At 38.5% G+C, this 19,255-nt stretch overlaps 4 protein-coding genes across 5 annotated transcripts; all 4 read left to right on the top strand.

The window, feature by feature from the left end:
• The first annotated feature begins 2,038 nt into the window (after positions 1–2,038).
• LOC133531293 (uncharacterized) lies at positions 2,039–6,846 on the top strand. Its single transcript, XM_061869426.1, has 4 exons — positions 2,039–2,453; positions 3,263–3,423; positions 3,887–4,593; positions 6,836–6,846. The coding sequence occupies exons 1-4, from the start codon at positions 2,364–2,366 to the stop codon at positions 6,844–6,846; spliced, it is 969 nt and encodes a 322-aa protein (XP_061725410.1). The 5' UTR covers positions 2,039–2,363.
• A 1,093-nt stretch (positions 6,847–7,939) lies between these two features.
• On the top strand, positions 7,940–13,728 carry LOC133531646 (xanthine dehydrogenase-like). Its single transcript, XM_061869982.1, has 7 exons — positions 7,940–8,174; positions 8,568–8,670; positions 9,837–9,964; positions 10,627–10,917; positions 11,167–11,460; positions 11,874–12,373; positions 13,219–13,728. Exons 3-7 carry the CDS (start codon positions 9,848–9,850, stop codon positions 13,550–13,552), a joined length of 1,536 nt encoding a protein of 511 aa, XP_061725966.1. The 5' UTR covers positions 7,940–8,174; positions 8,568–8,670; positions 9,837–9,847; the 3' UTR covers positions 13,553–13,728.
• A 1,240-nt stretch (positions 13,729–14,968) lies between these two features.
• LOC133531650 (xanthine dehydrogenase-like) lies at positions 14,969–16,768 on the top strand. The gene is made up of 2 exons (XM_061869993.1): positions 14,969–15,392; positions 15,865–16,768. The coding sequence occupies exons 1-2, from the start codon at positions 15,260–15,262 to the stop codon at positions 16,731–16,733; spliced, it is 1,002 nt and encodes a 333-aa protein (XP_061725977.1). The 5' UTR covers positions 14,969–15,259; the 3' UTR covers positions 16,734–16,768.
• A 98-nt stretch (positions 16,769–16,866) lies between these two features.
• On the top strand, positions 16,867–19,189 carry LOC133531653 (xanthine dehydrogenase/oxidase-like). 2 transcript variants are annotated; one of them, XM_061869997.1, is made up of 3 exons: positions 16,867–17,181; positions 18,351–18,464; positions 18,910–19,189. In XM_061869997.1, exons 1-3 carry the CDS (start codon positions 17,028–17,030, stop codon positions 18,984–18,986), a joined length of 345 nt encoding a protein of 114 aa, XP_061725981.1. In that variant the 5' UTR covers positions 16,867–17,027; the 3' UTR covers positions 18,987–19,189. The 2 variants fall into 2 exon arrangements, with proteins under 2 accessions (XP_061725981.1, XP_061725980.1); XM_061869996.1 differs by lacking the exon at positions 18,910–19,189 and having other exon boundaries at positions 18,351–18,792.
• Positions 19,190–19,255: the final 66 nt, after the last annotated feature.

A 19,255-nucleotide genomic window follows, 5' to 3' on the forward strand; every position in this document is an offset into this window, starting at 1 on the left:
AAACACAAAGGATTATGACAATGATACCGCGGAGTAATTTATAATGACAATATCCAATTGTCAAATTTAGCTTCCAACATTTTACACACACTAACTAATAACATAGAAATATGTATAAATCGAACTTATCCCAAAAGAGATATCTTCCAGAGGATATGTGAGGATAGTCTTCCAAAAAAGAGAGGATGTTGGTGAGACAATAGTATTTTATGCAATAGTTGTATAAGAATGGTCAAAAAAGGCGAGTGGCGTGAGTTTGTAAAGATATTGTAAAGGAATACGCCTTGAGCATTTTTTCACCTACTTATACAACGTTGCATACAATACTTTTCCTACGAGTCAACAAAAATAAATCTTAATTTAGGTAAACAAAGCAAAAGTATATAGCCAAGACGCGCGACCATACCTTGTTACGCGCCCGACCCGCCCCGGGCCGCGGCCGGCCGGTCGGCGACACCTCGTAACTCATAAGGCCCTGGTACTTGCTTTAAATTAAATTTTTGGACAGTTTTTTTTCGATTTTTTCGTAACCTACGGAGACTAACAAGCAACGCTAAGCGGTCTTCGTAGTCTATGGGTGTTGCTATATTACGGGTGTCACATGCGTGTTTCTGACTTATGAAGTAATTGTTTTTACTATGCAACCAAATGAATATATTGTAAGTTGGCAGCAATGCACTTAGTTTAAAACAGTATTCGTTTTGATTTTGTTAGGTTGGTAGCCGTTAATCGCAGTAACGTTATAGCGATTAAAAGCACAAGAGCTGTTATGAGGAATAGACAATATAGACTTTTCTTCAAACCTTTTATGTATGTTCTTATATTGGACTTAATGAATGCATAAATGACAGATAACAGTAGAGGAGTAGGAAAAGCAACTAATTAATCTCTATGATACCTTAAAAATCCGTAATTAATGGCCAGTACATTACGATAAACTGTTTTGTTACAACAAATTTCTTATCTGTGATAATGTTGTTAACTACATCAAAATCGATTTGGTTATGACATTCAAATTTGGAACACACACGAACACAGTCGAGATGCCTTTTTGTTGGAAATGAAATATAATACCATTGACATAAAATTAGTTAGTGACATAAAATTGGTATGTGTGCAGATAAAAAAGTGTATGTAACTGTACATAATTAGGCATTAAAACACTCGTGTGATCCTTTTATTAAATTAACCCACACTCGTGTATTTTAATGCTTTTTAGGGTTCCGTAGCCAAATGGCATAAAACGGAACCCTTATAGTTTCGCCATGTCCGTCTGTCTGTCTGTCTGTCTGTCTGTCTGTCTGTCTGTCTGTCCGAGGCTTTGCTCCGTGGGCGTTAGTGCTAGAAAGCTGAAATTTGGCATGGATATATAAATCAATAAAGCCGAGAAAGTCGTACAATAAAATCTAAAAAATTTTTTTTTTTTAGGGTACCTCCCCTACACGTAAAGTGGGGGTGAACTTTTTTTTTTCGCTTCAACCCTAGAGTGTGGGGTATCGTTGGAAAGGTCTTTCAAAACTAATAGGGGTTTTCAAGAAACATTTTTTGATAAAGTGAATATATTCGGAGATAATCGCTCCGAAAGAAAAAAAAAATGTGTCCCCCCCCCTCTAACTTTTGAACCATAGGTCCAAAAAATATGAAAAAAATCGTGGAAGTAGAGCTTAAGAAAGACATTAAATGAAAACTATAGCGGACATGATCAGTTTAGCTGTTTTTGAGTTATCGCAAAAAGTTTTCCCTTCATAGTAAAAAGACTTATTTTAATTAGGTACTGATTATGCAAATTTGCCTATTTGTTTAACTCAGGTGAAAGGTACCGTTTCATCCCTTGGTTAACAATTTACTATACTTTAAGCTCCAGTTTAGCTTATTATGACGGAAGAGTAACTACGGAACCCTACACTGAGCGTGGCCCGACATGCTCTTGTTATTATGTAGCAGTGACATAAACTAATAGTAGCAAAACACATATGGTCAAGTCACCGGCAATATTTAATACTATTATTGAATATTGCCGGTGACTTGACGCATGTGTTTTGCTGATGTTTGATAAAAATTGGTTTAAGTAGTTCCGCTCTTTTCTATCTAGGAAACGTAACAACCTCCATGAGTTTAATCGATTCATATCAAAATTATAAAAAAATAAGTTATTTTCAACCTTTTAACCCTTTTTGTTTTTGATATCTACAGCAGCGGTGGTATTAAGACAGGTTAAGTGTTAACGTTTTCTCTTACCGCTCCTTTATAATCATGAGATTATAATAATTTGTTTTGACCCGACAGCGGGCGCGGAGGTGTCAGTGGACACGACGCTGACCGAATACATCCGGCGCTGCGCGGACCTGCGCGGCACCAAGTACATGTGCCTGGAAGGCGGTTGCGGCGCGTGCATCGTAAACGTGCGTGCGCGTACCGCCAGCGGCGAACGACTCACCTTCTCTGTTAACACGGTAACTTGTAGCCTTATGGCCGTTTCAGACTAGCGTCTTATACGAGCGTACGCGCGTGTTAGCTCGTACCGCCGAAATGACCTTTTACTCGCAGAAAAATACGCAACCATCCTTAGTCTTTGGCAAAGTGAATTTAAAATAGAGGTGGATTGTCAAAGAAAACTTTGTAGCCACGGTTAATTTACTGTCATATTTCGACACATGATGAAAACTTTTAGCGTGTATTTGTGACGTTATCTATGAAGAGGGACCTTATTGTCGATGGCGCTTACGCCATTATTAACAATACTCCGATACAAACGCAACGCCGCGCGACGCAGCGCGGCGTAAGCGCCATCGACAATAAGGTCCCTTTTCATAGATAATGCCACATTTATCTTTCACTGATACGTTTTAAATTTGTTAAATATCAAAAAGTGGCGCTACGTCATAAAGTTCTGTTCCGGCGTCTGCGCGGTTGCATAGCGATGTATTTAAATACGTCATTACACACTGTATACATGTAGAAGAAAATTATTTTGTCTACCATGGTACATGTTTGGCACGCCGAATGTCTGTAGATATAAATCGACCCTATAATTGCGCCAAGTCCGTCTGTCTGTGTGTCCGCGGCTTTGCTCCGTGATTGTTGGTAATATAAAGTAATAAAAAAATGGTACCTCCCGTATATTGTTTTCAGTTTAACCCTATGATGTGGGTGTTGTAGGATAGGTCTTACAAAACGAATAGGGGTCTCCAACAAACATTTTATATAAAATGTAGGTGTTCGGAAATAATCGCTCTAAGGTAAAATAAATATGCGTGTACAGTGTCTTGTTGCTGTGCTGTCCTGCGAAGGCTGGGATATTACTACCATAGAGGGAATCGGAAACAGACAGAAGGGCTACAACATAATACAAACTCGCCTGAACAACTACTTTGGCTCGCAATGTGGATACTGTAGCCCTGGATTCGTGATGAGCATGTACAGGTATGTATGAGACCAAAATAGTTATTTGTTCTACAAGGGGGCAAAGTTACTCACAAGGTCACAAGGCTCGTGGTTAAATTTTGGAATCTTTCGCGTGCTTGTGTATTAATATTAGACTTTGTTTAACCCTCGTGCCTGGAAACCCTCGCAACGCCCGAGATTCCACTTCTCGAACCACTCGCTACGTTCGTGGTTCATTTTTGGACTCTTTTGCTTGCTCGGGTGTCAATGTTAGCACGAGCGATTAAACAACTTTGTCCCGTTGTAAAACAAATAACTATTTATTTACCATTTTAATAGCTAATTTGTGTTTTTTTTTTCAAATATAGAAAAAAATCGTTCAGTGACCTTTATAGGTACCTAATTATATACCACGCAGATTATGATTAGATTGAAATATCAACCCGTATTGAGTAGTAGTTCAATAGTAAATAAACATAATTATTACAATTTTATTTTTTAGCCTTATTCAAGGCAGTGAACATCATTTAACTGAAGAACAGATAGAGAAGTCGTTTGGCAGCAATCTCTGCAGATGCACCGGCTATCGGCCCATCCTGGAGGCTTTCAAATCGTTCGCAGTGGACCCTGACCCGAAAATCCTCAAAAAAATTAAAGACATTGAGGACATTGACAACTTAGTGTGTCCAAAATCGGGAGTTAAATGTGGTGGCACTTGTGGCAATAACGATCAAGACTGGTGTCTTATCCATGCAGATTCAGAAAAAGAGGAGCCAGTGACTAAGAAGATATCATTGTCCGATGGAAGGTTATGGTTCAGAGTAAATAACATCAAAGCCATATTTGAATCTCTTGACCAAGTGAACGGGTATAGCAACTACATGTTGGTTGCTGGAAATACCTCTAAAGGTAGGTATTTTTGTCAACTTGAACGATTTAGCCAAGTAAAGCCAGTGATACACTACTACTACACGAATGAAGTGGCGCGACGTTGCCGGATTTCACTCAACATGCCTGGCGACAAGGGCCCTCCACACTCGTGCGCGAGTCGAGGCGCGAAGCCGCGAACGCGAGTGTGGAGGGCCCTCGCGTCGATTTCGCAGATTGTTCACGCCTTCGCGCCTTATTCCCCGTGTTTTGTCGGTATTTGGCCCGCGTCAAAGGAGACGCGAAGCGCGAACTTGCAAGACTCCACACTCGCAATCGCTTCACGCCGCGATTCGCTCACGAGTCGGTTAATCTGAATTATATAACCTTCTATGGCGGCTACTTGGTTATATTGGGTGCGAACTTGATCAACCAAAAATCAATTTGACAGTTCCCAGTTTGAATCAGTGCCTTGCCGCAAACTAAATCCGATCAGCTGACGCTTCGGCGCCATATTGCCGCGAACCAAACTGCAAAATCGCCGTGAAGTTGTGCGAGTGTGGAGTCTAGGTCAACATCGCGGTATGTTCGCTCCGCGAAGTCGCGCCGCGATTCACTCACGCGCATAGTCTGGAGGGGGCTACACGTGTCGCGCTATGTTGCCAGACATTTCGAGCGAAGTTCGGACGTCATTGGCGACACGTGTAGTGGGACATTTATCGCATAGCGTATCCCTGGCTAAGTACCGGCTGGAAGCTGGGATCCAACCAGCGTTGACATTATACTTGTTAAGGCAGGGGTTCCCAATCTTTTTCAACATGCGGCGCAGTTACAAGTTTAGTATTGCAGCAGCGTAACATTAACTTTGATGACATAGTACAAAACTCTTTACCTGAACCTTTAATCGATTTAAGTTCTGTAGAAATTAACTCAAAGATTGTAGATAAATACTTAAAATCAGTTAATATTCATAAAGGCGCCGGTCCAGATGGGTTACACCCCCTCTTAATTAAACGGTGCAGTTCCTCTCTTACAACACCTATCACTATGCTTTTTACCAAATCTCTTAAAGACGGCTATGTTCCTAAAACATGGAAGCAGGCTTGGGTGACCCCTATACCTAAAGGTACAGTCAGCCGCGACATTGAGAAATACCGTCCGATTTCCAAATTGTGTATCTTTGGTAAGCTATTGGAGAAAATAGTAACTGATCAAGTCTTTAGTGCGGTACGTCGCCATATTATTCCTAATCAGCATGGTTTTTTTAAGGGTCGGTCAGTCGATAGTAATCTCTTGACTTTCACTGATGAAATATTCAGCGCAATGGATGATGGTTTTAGCGTTGACGCTATTTATGCCGATTTTGCTAAAGCCTTCGATAAAATTTCTCATCATACCTTATTAACAAAGCTTTGGCGCCTTGGCATTCATGGCGATCTGTTCCGTTGGATCAAATCTTACATCGAAAATCGAGTTCAGTCCGTAGTATTACTGGGTTTTCAGTCGGAATGGAAACCAATTAGCTCTGGTGTGCCTCAAGGTTCTCATTTGGGACCTTTGCTTTTCTCACTATACGTCAATGACATCCCTAATTACATTAAACATTCTAATTTGTTGCTTTATGCGGATGATACCAAAATCTTTAGGATCATTAGAAATGAAGATGATTGTATTAAACTACAAGACGATCTTAATAACCTTGTCACCTACTGTAGAGATAATTACTTATTTCTGAATTTGGACAAATGTAACGTTATAACTTTCACAAAAAAGAAAAAGAAAATTGAATTTAATTATAGCCTTTTAGGTAAAACATTGAAAAGGGTTACAGAGATCCGTGATCTTGGCATTCTAATGGATAGTAACCTTACATTTGTCCCACATCTCGACAACATCTTAAATAAGTCATTTAAACAATTGGGTTTCATTTTGCGGGTAGGAAAACCTTTTAAAAATCCTTTAACATACAAAATCTTATATAATAGCTTTGTCCGCAGTCATCTAGAGTTTGCATGTTCTGTCTGGAAACCATCTCACGCTATTCATATTAATAGAATTGAAAGGTTACAAAAGAAATTTATCAAATCACTCGCGTTTAGGACTGGGCAAATTTACACTAACTATACGGATACATGTACACGTTTTAAGATGCAAAAACTAAGTGACCGCCGTGATGCTGTAGACTCTGTCTTGCTTTTCAAAATTATTCACTCAGTACTAGATGCCCCTAAATTGCTTCATAAAATAAGTTTCAGAGTTCCGCGTAGACGAGAGCGCCAGTGTCGCAAAAAAGACCTTTTCTCTATTCCTCGCAGTCGGACTCGTTATGCTAGTAATGCATTTATTAAGCGTGTTTGTAAACTGTTTAATAATAATGAAAAACTCACAGATGTGGATATATTTAACTGTACAACTACTTTACTGAAAAAAGCATTCAAATGATATGTATTAAGAATACCTAAATAAGCATATTTTTTCTAATAATTGAGATATATGCATCTTTGGTTGTTATTTAGCTTAAATTTCACATGACTTTGATGTTCACTTTTATTTTTAGCTGTTAATCAACTTGTACTGTATATAGGCAAGCTGTAGATATTTGTTTAAAGTATTGTAAAAATTGTTTGCATTTATATACGATATTTTTGTATTCAAAAAGTGCATTAGCTTCGTATTTTGATATGTAAATTAAGGAAACTATAGGTCAATTTACTGCTGCTTAATCTACTGTTCAATGTTATTGAATGACTGTTTGTTTCTGAATAAAAGAAAACAAAAGTATTTTGCAACGGCGCCCTCGTAAATTTAAAATCACGGTTGAAAAAGAGTGACACGACGTTATATTATTTACCGATGCGAGCGCTCAAATAGGTACCCGCGAATATTTGTGGTTTCGGATAATGATAGAACTCACGGCGCCTCCTTTACTTTCTACGGCGCACCAGGGCGCCGCGGCGCACACTTTGGGAACCCCTGTGTTAAGGTGAAATATTTTATATTAAGATTTATAAAAAAAAACGCAAAATTAAGTTTTATAAGCAAAATTAAGCCTATAATATTTCTATGAAAAGCCTCCAAAATACTGTACTACGTGCCCATTAGAACTGAGGGCCTACCGCGACTACCGAAGTTCGCAAATTGCAGACATCTTTCCCCGTCACTAATTACGCCCTAATTGGAGTAAAAGAGAAAAATGCCCGTTTTTTGCGAATATCGGTGTTCGCGGTAGGCCCTCTGACTCCCTGTCTCACCCTATGTCAGGGGTTCCCAAAGTGTGCGCCGCGGCGCCCTGGTGCGCCGTAGAAAGTAAAGAGGGGCGCCGTGAGTTCTATCATTATCCGAAACCACAAATATTCGCGGGTACCTATTTGAGCGCTCGCATCGGTAAATAATATAGCGTCGTGTCACTCTTTTTCGACCGTGATTTTAAATTAACAAGGGCGCCGTAGTAAAATACTAAACTTGTAACTGCGCCGCATGTTGAAAAAAAATTGGGAACCCCTGCCCTATGTACTTAATGTGAGTACATTATACTAAGTACATTATTTTTATATTCTACGTACTTTATACCCGTTATAAAAGCGGAACTACTAAGCCGATTTTGATAAGTATTATAAGTAACCAAGTGAGGAAATAACCGTTGACGGGATCGTTTTCTATCTTTCCATATGTAGTTATATTATTTTCTTTTTTTTCCAGGAGCTTACCCCATAAAGTTTTACCCTAAAGTGCTAGTAGACATAAGTGGTGTCACCGAGTTACGCTCCCACTATCTAGATGTCAATCTAGTTCTTGGAGCTAATACGACTATTACCGACACAATCCACTTGTTTGACGAATTGAGCAAGACCCATGCTGACTTCTGGTACTTACAAGTCTTGAGAAAACATTTAGAGGAAGTTGCTCATATACCTGTTCGAAACGTAAGTACCTGATGCCTCAGGTAAATGTGGCTAAGACCGAATATAAGGGAATACCGTCACGCATTTCACTCTTGCGTCTGTACACATACTCCACTTACATAAGGTTTATAGTTCTGACTGTCGTAGAGTCAGACCAAGATAAGTTGGCAGCGTCATTGTAAACGTCAAATATCTATGAAATAATGACGTTTACTGAACACCTGCACAGGCTAGGCTATTAAAATCGCTGTCAACTTAGCTTGACATAACTCCATACAAAAACCTTCCCAGTAATAAAATGTGTTATATGTCGGTCTTCATCACCACATTGAACTTACTAATTTGCACCGAAATTAGTAAGTTATATTTGTAATCCACAATAATATTTTTAAATATGTAACGTTTTTTTTACAGATTGGTACATTAGCTGGGAATTTAATACTAAAGCACGAACACCCTGACTTTCAGTCAGATATTTTCCTGTTGTTTTCGTGTGTTGGAGCTGTTGTTACTCTAGGTACAAATTTCTTATAATTACACTACCTTTTTCTTCTTCCTTGTGTTGACTCGGCATTTTGCGATGGCTCATGGGAGCCTGGGGTACGCTTGGCAACTAATCCCAAGAATTGGCGTAGGCACTAGTTTTTATGAAAGCGACTGCCATCTGACCTTTCAACCCAGAGGGTAAACTAGGCCTTATTGGGATTAGTCCGGTTTCCTCACGACTTTTTCCTTCACCGAAAAGCGACTGGTGAATATCAAATGATATTTCGTACATAAGTACTGAAAAACTCATTGGTATGAGCCGGGGTTTGAACCCGCGAACTCCGTATTGCAAGTCGCACGCTCTTACCGCTAGGCCACCAGCGCTTCATTACACTACCAAAGTACAATTTTCCGAAAAATGCATTTTACATTTTAGGAAAAAAAACTACATACATTGATAGGTAAAACTTATGTTGGCGCCACCTGTAAAGCCCGACCAGAAATATATGATCATTGTAAAGAGGACGCTGTCATTCTTATGTATAGGGAGACAGTTCAATTTAGTATGAAAAATTTAGTTCCGATGAAATTCCGCAATATGGCGCGTGATCATATATTACTGGGCAGGCTTTAAAATACTTTGAATGGCAAACCCCATTCCATTGAGTAGAGACACGGCTCGTATTCACTCACTCGTGGGATTGGCGAGGCGATTGACGAGGCAAATGGCGCCCAAGTCAGCAACACCAATTGCCGTTTTAGGAAACATTCGTGTTTCATCTGTTCCTCCTTAAATAATGTAACAAACGAAACAGACTTATAATTTGATTGCTACCAAGCATCACACTCGTTCACTTTTCGCTTAGTCATTAGCCTCGCCACGCGCAGTGTGTACGTGTACTGAAGAATAATACAAAAAGTTGTATCTGACTAAAAAATCGATTTCGGCCACAAAACTGCCGAACCGCAACTGTATTTTCGGTAATGTCCGCCTGAAGTTTCGGTTTCTTTCTACATAAAAATCATGTTCCAACCGAAGGTTCGGTTTCGGCCGAAACTAGAGCAAAACCAAACCTTCGGTTTTGCCAATATTTAAATCTGGTTTCGGTCACTAAGGAAAAGCAAGCAAGGTTTTGTAGTAGGTACTTCTAATTAGGTACAGGGTTATCTGAGTCATAACATATTTTTATTTTGTAGTGGACCGCACAATGAATCAATCGGATCTGGGCCTGCCTGAGTTTTTGACTGCAAATATAGTGGGCAGAGTCATGACGCAGATTAAACTGCCTCCCTTATCCAGACATCATGACGTAGTGACTTACAAGGTACGTGTTTTATGTATATATACCTTTAAGGCCAGGGCACATTGCGCGTGCGTTAGCCGTGCACGCACTCGCTAGCGGTGTGCGGTCTCTCATAAGGATCCGCTCACGTGCACGTGCATACTACCTACGCACACGCATCCGATGTGCACAGGCCTTAAGGGAACCATCCAGTCGCCATCAGATAAGTATATTGGATTGTCGAAGAATCTCACAAATATATGAAGAAGACACGCCTCTATCGCCAATGGTGTTAGAATGCGTGTTCAGATATTTTTGAGCACCTCCGAGGTGAACCTTCAATATAAGTTCCATGTTCTGATGACGACTATACCAGAAGGTTAAACGGAATCCTTATTAGTAAGGGCGTAGCCAGCCAGTGAACTCGGGGGGGTTGATATTGCCGGAGGCCTAGGGGACTAGGGTTACTCGTACATCAAACTCACATGCGAATTCTTGCACCCTCTACATGAGCCCTTCTTCATCGACATCTATCGTGGTCTACAGGCATAATGGCATTGCATTTAACTTATCGTAAGCTATAGGGACGCAGGTGTAATATTAAAATTAGATTTTTTTTTTGCATCGTGCTGTATTGCATCACAAAACATAACCTTTAAAACTACCTACATATGCGTATGCCTAAGAAACTTACTTCATTGCAGATACCAGCAAAAGAACAAAATGCGCATGCTGAAGTGAACGGGGCGTTTCTTTTCAGATTTGATCCTAAATCTCATAAAGTGCTTAAAGCATCAATTGTATACGGAGGAATAAACCCCACGTTCACTCATGCTTATAACACAGAACAGTTTCTGATTGGACGAAACCTTTTCACAAATGAGACGTTGCAAGGTGCCCTGCATTGCTTGGAGAAGGAAGTTGATCCAAATTTTAATCCGCCGGAACCTAAGCCGCATTTTAGGAAGAAAGTTGCTTTAGGATTATTTTATAAGGTAAGTAATAGCTAAAATCTAAACGGCGAAAACTTGGTTATTACCCTTTAACTCTTTGAACTCCACTCCTGTCGTGTGCGCCGCGTCCTCTGAACCTTGTCGTATGCACAAGGTTGATACTTTGATGCAGCCGCGCGCCTCAGTGTACCTACGTCTTTGAGGATCAAATGTAGGAGGGTATATATATATATATCGTAGCGTATAATAAGAAAAAAATATATATTATTAATTGCACATTTTTGTAAACAGGCCGTCATCAAACTGTGTCCACGCGAAATCCTCAGTCCAAAATACTCATCGGGCGCCACAACCGCCTACGAAGACCGGCCTCCCGTGAGCCGCAGTTACCAGGAGTACGACACCAACAGAGCCGACTATCCCATCACTCAGCCGCTGCTGAAGAAAGAGGGCCTGATCCAGTGTGCGGGCGAGGCCAAGTACGCGGACGATATTCCTAGAATATCAGATGAAGTATTCGCTTCATTCGTTGTGTCTACAATTGCGCGAGGTGAAATAGAGGATATTCATTACGCCAATGTCCTTGTGAGTATTTTAAACTGATTGCTGATTAGAAATTCTTCGCAACTTTTAGATTCTCACAACATAAAAGATACAAAGTAATAGGTACCGATGGTAACTAATCTATTTTAGGCACCAAACCAGGACTGATGATTTTTTTACAAAATATATGAAGTAATACATTGTGAGGAAACCATACAATTATTCGTTTCTCCGTTGCATTAGTAGAAGGTCAGAAGGCATTCGCTATAGATAGTACAAATTTGTAGGTGCGCCAATTTCGGGGATAAGCTTGCAAATCAGCTCTTTGTTCTTTTGGGATATTCGTAGGTGAATACAAAATTAAATCATCAAAATGAGGAGATTAAACAGGAAAACACAAATATACAATAAGAATAACGATAGTTAATTAGCTGTTCTTGTTAACTTTATTTTAGAAAATTGAAGGCGTCATTGCGGTTTACACGTCTAAAGATATTCCGGGAGTGAACAGCATCGTGCGAGGAGACTTCCAACTGATGTTCGAAAACGAAGAACTATTCGCAAGCGATAAAATATACTATTATAACCAGCCCGTCGCTCTAGTCGTGGCCGAAACCCAAGTCATAGCAGATAAAGCAGCGTGTCTTGTTACTGTGAAGTATAAGAAAATTTCAAAGAAAAAAATAATTTTCACAATACAAGACGCTATTGACGCGCCGCCCTTGGAAAATAGACTAATAACCTACGAAGGGATTACTCCATCAGATAGAGGAGTCAACGTGCAAAGAATAATAAAGGGTTCCTTCTACTCTCCAAGGCAATATCATCATATGATGGAATTGCATGCGACTGTCACGAGCCCAGTGGACAATGGCTATGAAATAGATTGCTCTACTCAGTGGATAGATGTCACGCAGGCAGCAATAGCGCAGCTACTGAATATTCCTAATACCTTGTAAGAACACAATGTTTCCTAAAAACTATTTCATTACCCATCATTTTAGCCACGTAACATTTTATTCACTATAAACATTATTGTTTAGAAAAAAATGTTTTCATATCTCATGCTTTGAAAGAGGGTTATTGTAGTGCTAAAAAGTGTGCAGAAAGTGATACGTTACTGCACTAGAGCATTTAGTTTTCCAAATACCTACGACTTTTTCATGATTTACGATGTGCAATTAAAATTTGGTTTTAAATGGATTTGTTATACAATTTCCATTCCATAAATAATGATACTTTTACCTAAATAAAGTTCCCTCAAAATATGCTTTAAAAATATACTCTAACAGTCATGTTTTTTAAAAAACACATGTAGGTATTTTACTTCCCTCTTATTCGAAATGAAAAGTAGAGTGTTTAACTCTGGTGAAAAGTAACATTTTAGCCTCGGACTATTGGCGCTCTCCCTGCGTTTGAGCGCCCAACTACCTCGGCAGAAATGAGTGCCTTTTATACCTTGGCTAACAATGTACTATTCTCAGAAATAGTATGGTAATTTAGGAAACAACATTGTTTTTAAACCGTGTTTCTAAATAAAAATGTTTGTAGTGAATACATGGCTTATATCTAACTACTTAAAGAGGATTAATTTAACTAATAAGTAAGCTAGTATAACCTAACCTAGCTTACTTATTAGTTAAATTAATCCTAACTAGTTAAAGAGGATTAATTTAACTAATAAGTAAGCTAGGTTAGGTTATATGTAGGGTTGCCATCTCTAAATGGACAAAATCTAAGAGAGAAGGAGGGAGGAGGTTTATATAATTGTTTTATTAAATGTTCACTTTGTAATTTCAGAGTAAGAGTTCGCACAAGACGTTGCGGGGGTGCGTTTGGATGCAAGATCGCCAGAAATATGTTCGCTGCGTGTGGCACAGCCCTAGTCGCGTATAAACTGAACAGACCTTGCCGAATAACAATGCGCATGCCGGATATTATGCGCATCACAGGCAAAAGACCAGATAGCAGGCTTGATTATGAGGTAAGTTGCTTTCTTAATAATTATAATATAATCAGGAACGTCTCACATAACCTAAAAAAAACCTTGCGTCTGAAAGGTCCTGGCTCGCCGAAAGCATATACAGGATGCGAAAGAATAAGTTTTTGGCAAAAGAATCATTTTTGGTACTAGTTTTTATCGCTGACTGTACTTTTCCACATACAACTAATCATCGAAACAATCCTAAAAACCCCAAACACAATTAAGTTACGTTGTTTTATCGCAGAGTTCCTGTGGCTACCTCCTGTCTTCATCATTAAATCAGCTTGATGGTACCATAATATTGCTTTGTCAACCGAGTTACATATATATGTATGCAAATTTTCAGCTTCATCGTAAACCCGGAAATAAGTCAAATTTTACTTGCAAGATTTAACCCGTACAAACATACATAGTTATTACTGTTATTAGTTACATTGATTCTGACACTTTATGCCAGGAACGCAGAATGTCAGATTAGCAGGATGCCAGATTCGCAAAAGTCAGATTCTCAGAATGTCAGATTCGCAGAATGCCAGATTCGAAAAATGTCAGTTTCTCATAATACCAGATTCGCAGGCTGCAGGGCATCCGTTAATTACGCAGCTGCTGCTTCCATCATCAATCTTACAAGCTGTCCCATAATTTTCCATCAAATTATTACTATAATATCTTCATGGTAGTCATCACACCAAAAAAGTCATAGTATATTTATTCATGAACAATACAGAATTGTGTTTGAATATACATGAAGTGAAAAACATAAGAAAAACAACAACAAAGAACTTATCAAATGTAGGTACCTACAAGTAAACAAATAAATATCAGTCTAAAAATACGGCATAAATATTATTACCCATGTTTTTAATTATTACACCGTTTGATTTTATTTGGCTGGTTTTTTCCGTTATTCGCTTTGAAACCTGTTTTTCGCTCCTAACTTTTATAATTATTTGAAAATCGAGCTAAGTTATTATGATTAAAATACATCATATTCTGGAAAAAATATTCCATAAAGTCAATAATATTTTTTGGCATTATGCGTATTTGGTTTTTATACAGCTTTGGGATTCCTCGTATTTGGCATTAACAGAATTTGGCAATACACGTCTTTGGCGTTTCGCGTATGAATGGCGTTTTTGGCATTATGCGTCTAAAGCTAACATCGCACCGACTTTCCAATAGTAGATTGTGAACCAAGCGATTCTTCAATAGTCCGTAATTGAAATGGTGCCTTTCACCCGAGTTAAACACTCTACTTTTCATTTCGATTACGAGGAAAATAAAATACACGTGTTTTAAAAAAAACACGGCTAAATTTATAACTTCAGTAGTATTCCTTGAGGGTACTTTTATTTACTTAACAATTTAGGTAAAAATATCGTTCATGGAATGGGGAGTAAATTGTCTAACACATCCATTTAAAACCAACACTTTTATTGCTTATCGTAAAAAAGAGAAAAAGAAACTAACTTAGGAAGTACAGTGCTCTAGAGCAAAAACGTATCATTTTCTGCATAGTTTTTAGAACAATTACGACCCACTTTCAGAGCATGAGATATGAAAAATAAAGTATTTAATGTAGTGAATATTACGTCATATTTTCAAAGCTTGATATTAATGTCGATATTCGCTGCATACACTTTGTCATTGCAAATGCAATGCGATAGTGAGCTAGCTTGGTTCGTCCTAGCGCATTTAACCTAACCTAACTTACTTATTTTTAGTTTAGGTTTGTTTTGTGGAATTTATACATTTAGTCATTTCTAATAAAAATAAGTACTTACTGTGTTTTAGGTTGGCGTTGACGGAAACGGTCAAATCCAATATTTAGACGGAACCTTCTACGTCAATGATGGCATGTCTAGAAACGAGAATGAAAACTCCTACGCTACGGATTCCATGAAAAATTGTTACAATCCTGATCGATGGAAGGTTGATTCCTTCGGTCCTATTACTGACGCTCCGACTAATTGTTTTATGAGAGCACCCGGTAAGTTCAAATTCAGCAATGCACTATAACTATTGTCCAGAACTTCCACAAGGTCAACACGTTTTAACTATTATTATGTACTTTATTTAACGGTACTTAGACTTTGAGTCTTACTAATACGCGACTACAGAGAAAATGCCGTCCTCGAAACGTCGGAGGTAATTTTAATGCTTAATTGTACCCAATTATGTTCCGGTAAAGTAAATAATAATGTGTGGAAATTGTGCAAGTTTAAATCAACGTACGTAATTTAAGTAAGTTTCCTTCCATTTATGAAAAAACAAGATTGCCTCAGAATTAAGCGATTCAAGTAATACTCACATCTAAACGAAGACATTCGAGCTAATTTTGGACAATAGTTGGGAGATTTTAGACTACTAGGTAGTTTGGTAGTTTCGCTAGAAACATTTAGTTACTACTGGTATAGGACATGAATCATACGTATTTATCAATACCTATTATGTTTATGCAGGTGGTTTTGAAGGTATTGCAGCTATTGAACATATTATGGAGCACATAGCTAAAGAAATAAAAAGAGACCCTATAGAGGTCCGTTTCAACAACTACCGACTTGATGACAACCAGCTACCGGAAATCATACCCGAATTTTTAAAGAAAAGCGATTTTAACAAGAGACTCGAATATATAAAGGAGTTCAATGCTAAAAACCGTTGGAAGAAACGAGGACTCAGGCTAAATAATATGTCTTTCCCTACACAATATCTCGGGAATTATGGAGCTTTAGTTTCTATTTACCACGGAGATGGAAGCGTAGCAGTAAATATAGGCGGCATCGAGATCGGCCAAGGCATTAATACTAGAATAGCGCAAGTAGCAGCTTCAGAGTTGAAGGTACCTGTCGAGAAGGTATCCGTTCTGTCGGCGTACGATTTCGCCACCCCAAACAATTTTTCTACAGCGTCGAGTATAACCACTGAATGTTGTGCTCTATCTGTGATAAGATGTTGCCAGCAACTCAACGCACGACTGGCTCCGTTCCGTGCACTCATGCCGGATGCTACCTGGGAAGAAGTAGTTTTCGAGGCTGATCTTCGAGGAGTGCTGCTGCAGGCGAACTACGAGACGAGTCCAAATGACCCTCGCTTGCAAAACTATTCTATATTCGGTGTCGCCGCAACGGAGGTGGAAATAGACTTGTTGACTGGCACGAAGTACATAGTTCGCGCGGATATATTCGAAGATGCAGGGCGCACTATTAATCCGGCTCTGGATGTTGGACAGGCAAGTATTGTATCCAAACGCCATTATCAATATTGCATTGAATTGCAATCATTAAAAATCATGGTTGACATTGAATACATACATTATTTCTCTTATTAGGATCGAAAGAACTCGCGATACTTATGTATATATAGTGTTTCTACTTGAAAAAAAAACGCAAATTAAAATATATCCATAGTCTAATTTTTTTTTCTAGATGTAGGTAATTTGAAAAAAGTATAGTGTGTTATTCAAATAAAATTATTTTTTATTTGTTTTTTAAGCGGCCATCTTTAAATATCTCAGGCTGCACTATTTCGAGCCGGGAGCAGTTGTATAGAATACTATTTTAATAGACTTGTATTAATTTTTAAGGTTGAAGGAGCATTTGTACAGACTCTGTCACTCTGGTTAATGGAAGACACTATTTACAATCATGATAACGGAGAGATCTACACGGACAGAACGTGGAATTATTATATCATGGGCGCTAAAGACATTCCCAACGATTTCCGCGTGTATCTGGCTCGGAATAGGCCTAACCCCGTCGGTATATTGGGATCAAAAGGTAGGTCACATAACATTTTATATATCGCTTTTATAGCCGCACCTAGCTCCCTCTTCTTAGATACATGGCACCAATGGCATCTCGCTTGTTTTTTTCCCAGAACGTATACAGGATGTGGAATGAGTTAGGTACCTCCTGAAGTATATAGTTTGCGCGACGACATGAGGTTCTTTAAGAACTCAGCATTCAGGGGTCTTAAGAGTCGGCAACGCGTACCAAAGTGGCTCCCTCGAGGTTGCATAATATGTATGACCATGGGCGACGGTGACCACTTCCCATCAGGCGACTCGTCTGCTCGTTTGCTGGCTATTAGGAGCTAGTAAATAGTAGTATTGAGATTACTAAACTGCTAAAAATGGCGTTGGCTGGCTATTTTCGACTAACAGTAATGAGATCAATGTTATCTTAACGGAATGAATAAGTTTAAATTTATTGCTTGATTAAAAAAAAAAAAAAACAAAAAAAGAGTTTTGGTCGAATGATGTCAAGTTGTGTCGGTGTCGGGCATTTGTGTAACGGATTGCAGCCCTAATGTGTTCTAATTTTATAATAAATTTGTATATATACACTGGCACAGCCACTTTGTCATTAGAAAAAGAAAGCAAAATTTAAAAAATGTAGGCGCTAAGAGATTTGAATTTCGCGCCTTTTTCTACTGACAAGTTGGGTGTGTTTGTGTATCTTATACCTTTAAACGAGCAATTCTTGTGTATATATATATATATATATATATATATATATATATATATATATATATATATATATATATTTCTGTGATCTCGGAAACGGCTCTAACGATTTCGCTGAAATTTGGTATATGGGGGTTTTTCGGGGTATACAATCTATCTAGATTAGTCTTATGTTTGGGAAAACGCGTGTTTTCGAGATTTCATGCGTTTTTCTTTCGACGCAGAATATGGTCGCTAATTTCGTGTTGCCGGCCACTGTCCGTCTGGTCCAGCGGGTTATAACGCGGACTGCTAAACGAGTGTTACGGGTTCGAATCTCGCCCGGTGACTAACTTTTGTTTTTTTTTTATATGTTTAAGTTTATTTTTTAATTTTTATAGTTATAACCGAGCAAAGCTCGGTCGCCCAGGTACTATATATGCTATTTTGCTACGGACCCTCAGTTACCTGATTAAAAATATTATGATGAATCTATTCCAGCAACTGGAGAGCCTCCGCTCTGCTTGAGCCACTGCGTGGTGGATGCGCTACGCGTAGCGATAGACGCGTCTCGGCAGGACAGCGGGTACGACACGGAACATTTTCTCAATATTGGTAAGTATTTGGAGATCCTTAGGTATTGTGCAGAAGCTGTAGCATGTTTAACTGAGGCACATGGTAAGAAATTATTATTGTCAGCTACTGATTGATGGTTCGACTAAAAATTTAATATATATGTAAACTAATTCCAAAGCTACGTTCTACTATAGAACATCACCGAGCAACTTTATGTAAATCGTGCTAGACGCGTGATCTTACCATGAGCATAGAGAAATAAGCTTAGACTGCTTACTCTAAGCCTATTTATAATAGGTTTTAAGCGAGATTCAAACTTATCAATAATATGTTTTACCATACCTCCCAAATAACTTATTATTAAGTATTAAGCTTGGAAATTTAGTTACATATGTATGTATTGAGCACTCTAACTACTTACTTATTACTGCTTACTTATTTTTCGATGCTGTGAGTGATTCTAATATATTACTCGTATTTGCAGATGTTCCGGTTACTAATGAGAGCGTCGTCGATGCTTCGGATGTCAAAATTAGCGAGTTTCTGCTATATGAGCCTTAGAATACATATAAAGAAGTATGAATACATAAATTATAGCTTTACGTATATAATAATAAAAAGTAGGTTCCGATGTAATTAACATTAATTTAGAAAAATAAGTATAGTACGATTGTATAAAATACTATTATAGTTGAGATGAGAGCCCATACATGAAAAGTACGCAATTACAGTTTAGAATTAATTCTTAATTCAACCATTACAGTCGACGAGTAGAAAAAGTGTTGTTGGTAGTAGAAATACAAATTAAGTTCGACTTTTGCACTTTCTTG

The sequence above is a fragment of the Cydia pomonella genome, chromosome 25, assembly GCF_033807575.1.
Source record: "Cydia pomonella isolate Wapato2018A chromosome 25, ilCydPomo1, whole genome shotgun sequence".
Lineage (NCBI taxonomy): Eukaryota > Metazoa > Arthropoda > Insecta > Lepidoptera > Tortricidae > Cydia > Cydia pomonella.

Bases quoted from the DNA above. Each gene is read 5' to 3' on its own strand.
- LOC133531653 (XM_061869996.1), top strand. From the start codon at position 17,028: ATGGAAGACACTATTTACAATCATGATAACGGAGAGATCTACACGGAC. The intron at 17,182-18,350 runs GTAGGTCACATA...AATCTATTCCAG, and splicing joins CGGTATATTGGGATCAAAAG to CAACTGGAGAGCCTCCGCTC.
- LOC133531293 (XM_061869426.1), top strand. From the start codon at position 2,364: ATGTGCCTGGAAGGCGGTTGCGGCGCGTGCATCGTAAACGTGCGTGCG. The intron at 2,454-3,262 runs GTAACTTGTAGC...ATGCGTGTACAG, and splicing joins TCACCTTCTCTGTTAACACG to TGTCTTGTTGCTGTGCTGTC. The intron at 3,424-3,886 runs GTATGTATGAGA...TTTATTTTTTAG, and splicing joins TTCGTGATGAGCATGTACAG to CCTTATTCAAGGCAGTGAAC.
- LOC133531650 (XM_061869993.1), top strand. From the start codon at position 15,260: ATGTCTAGAAACGAGAATGAAAACTCCTACGCTACGGATTCCATGAAA. The intron at 15,393-15,864 runs GTAAGTTCAAAT...ATGTTTATGCAG, and splicing joins TTGTTTTATGAGAGCACCCG to GTGGTTTTGAAGGTATTGCA.
- LOC133531646 (XM_061869982.1), top strand. From the start codon at position 9,848: ATGAATCAATCGGATCTGGGCCTGCCTGAGTTTTTGACTGCAAATATA. The intron at 9,965-10,626 runs GTACGTGTTTTA...ACTTCATTGCAG, and splicing joins ATGACGTAGTGACTTACAAG to ATACCAGCAAAAGAACAAAA. The intron at 10,918-11,166 runs GTAAGTAATAGC...TTTTGTAAACAG, and splicing joins CTTTAGGATTATTTTATAAG to GCCGTCATCAAACTGTGTCC.